Source organism: Echinococcus granulosus (assembly GCF_000524195.1).
Source record: "Echinococcus granulosus chromosome Unknown EG_S00215, whole genome shotgun sequence".
NCBI classification, from domain to species: domain Eukaryota; kingdom Metazoa; phylum Platyhelminthes; class Cestoda; order Cyclophyllidea; family Taeniidae; genus Echinococcus; species Echinococcus granulosus.
Genome location: NW_020170595.1, coordinates 65,241 through 66,496, shown reverse-complemented (window position 1 = coordinate 66,496; position 1,256 = coordinate 65,241). Strand labels below are relative to the sequence as shown.

The following is a 1,256-nucleotide window of genomic DNA, read 5'->3' as shown; positions in this document are numbered from 1 at the left end:
ATACCTGTGGTACGACTTTTAAAATGGCGCTGAAAGCCTTTTTACCGACACGATGATGGAGTCTCCTGGTGAGAAATTTGGAGTTGCTTCCAGGATCATCGACATTTGGAAGGGTGATGGACTGTGTTTGAGTGCAAGGGTGATTTAACGTCCTCCTGAAAGTGAATTTAAGCGCTCTCTACTGCTTTCTTTGCTGCCATGATCTTCACTTTGAGTGTTTAGTGGTGGTCATTGCGACTGTGAGTTTACGCGTTAACTATCCAACTATCCTTTCTCCTAAGATATATTTAATACTAATGCATTTTACCATCTCTATATTCATCTGCCTGTTGATTCTACCTTACTGAATGTACTCATTTAACTGAAGGACTTCCCTTTATGCTCCATGCAATCATGGTTCTATTCTCAACCATTTCATCCGTCTACTTTGTTAGTGAGTCGATGTCTACACCCTTACAGGATTAGCACACTCCGGTATCCATCTGTCCATTCTTCCGTTCTTTCAACAATCTACTTATTCACCGTTTCAGTAACCTGATTACTAATTTTTTCCATTTTATGTATTTTTATTCTTTGATCCGTTTTTTGGTGTCATTAACTATTCCTTCACTGTTTTAACATTTTGCCATTTTAAACATTATTTGCCAGGTTTTCCCATACCGATCAATCCGCATTTGATCTCGGTCAGAGTTTTTCTAATTATCTATTTATCGTTCAGAATTCTACTTCTTTACCTAACGTAAAACCTGATCTCCTTACCTATTCGTCGCATCTTCTATCGAGGTGCATTGTCTAAGCCATCTTTAGACCACTTACACCATGCAACCATTCGATCAGTCGTCTTCTTCTGCCCCCACATTCGCATCTCAATCTGTCCACTTGCTTCTTCGTTGGACTATCCACCAATTGCAAACATTTAATTACATGCTCACTCGTTTTTCACCTATTCATCCACGCAATCAATCGATCAACTCGTTTTCTGTAACCTTCATCCAAGATCTGCCTTCTGTCTGATGCATCATTCCTCAACTTACCTAGCATTTCTTTCACTTATCCATTTGATTACTCTCTATTCCTCCAGTCATAAATCACATAAAATTGATCGCGGGGTTGACTTCCTTTATAATTGTTCGCGCCACGCAGTAGCATAGAAAGTCTTCAAACATCCCATGCAAACTCGTCTATACTATTGATGCATGGAGTTTATGCAAAAATCTCTCCAGCCATTGCTTTTCCGGGAGACGTTATCGTGAAAA

General features: G+C 39.5%; 1 protein-coding gene across 1 annotated transcript in view; it reads right to left on the bottom strand. All coding sequences in view use genetic code 11, as the record gives it.

The window, feature by feature from the left end:
* EGR_10395 (hypothetical protein) overlaps window positions 1-1,041 on the bottom strand; it is a gene marked incomplete at both ends in the record, with an annotated part of 4,619 nt that extends 3,578 nt beyond the window's left edge. Inside the window, one exon of the mRNA XM_024499644.1 lies at window positions 944-1,041. Coding sequence (XP_024345951.1) covers window positions 944-1,041 — 98 coding nt within the window. The remainder of the gene's footprint in view (window positions 1-943) is intronic.
* Window positions 1,042-1,256: the final 215 nt, after the last annotated feature.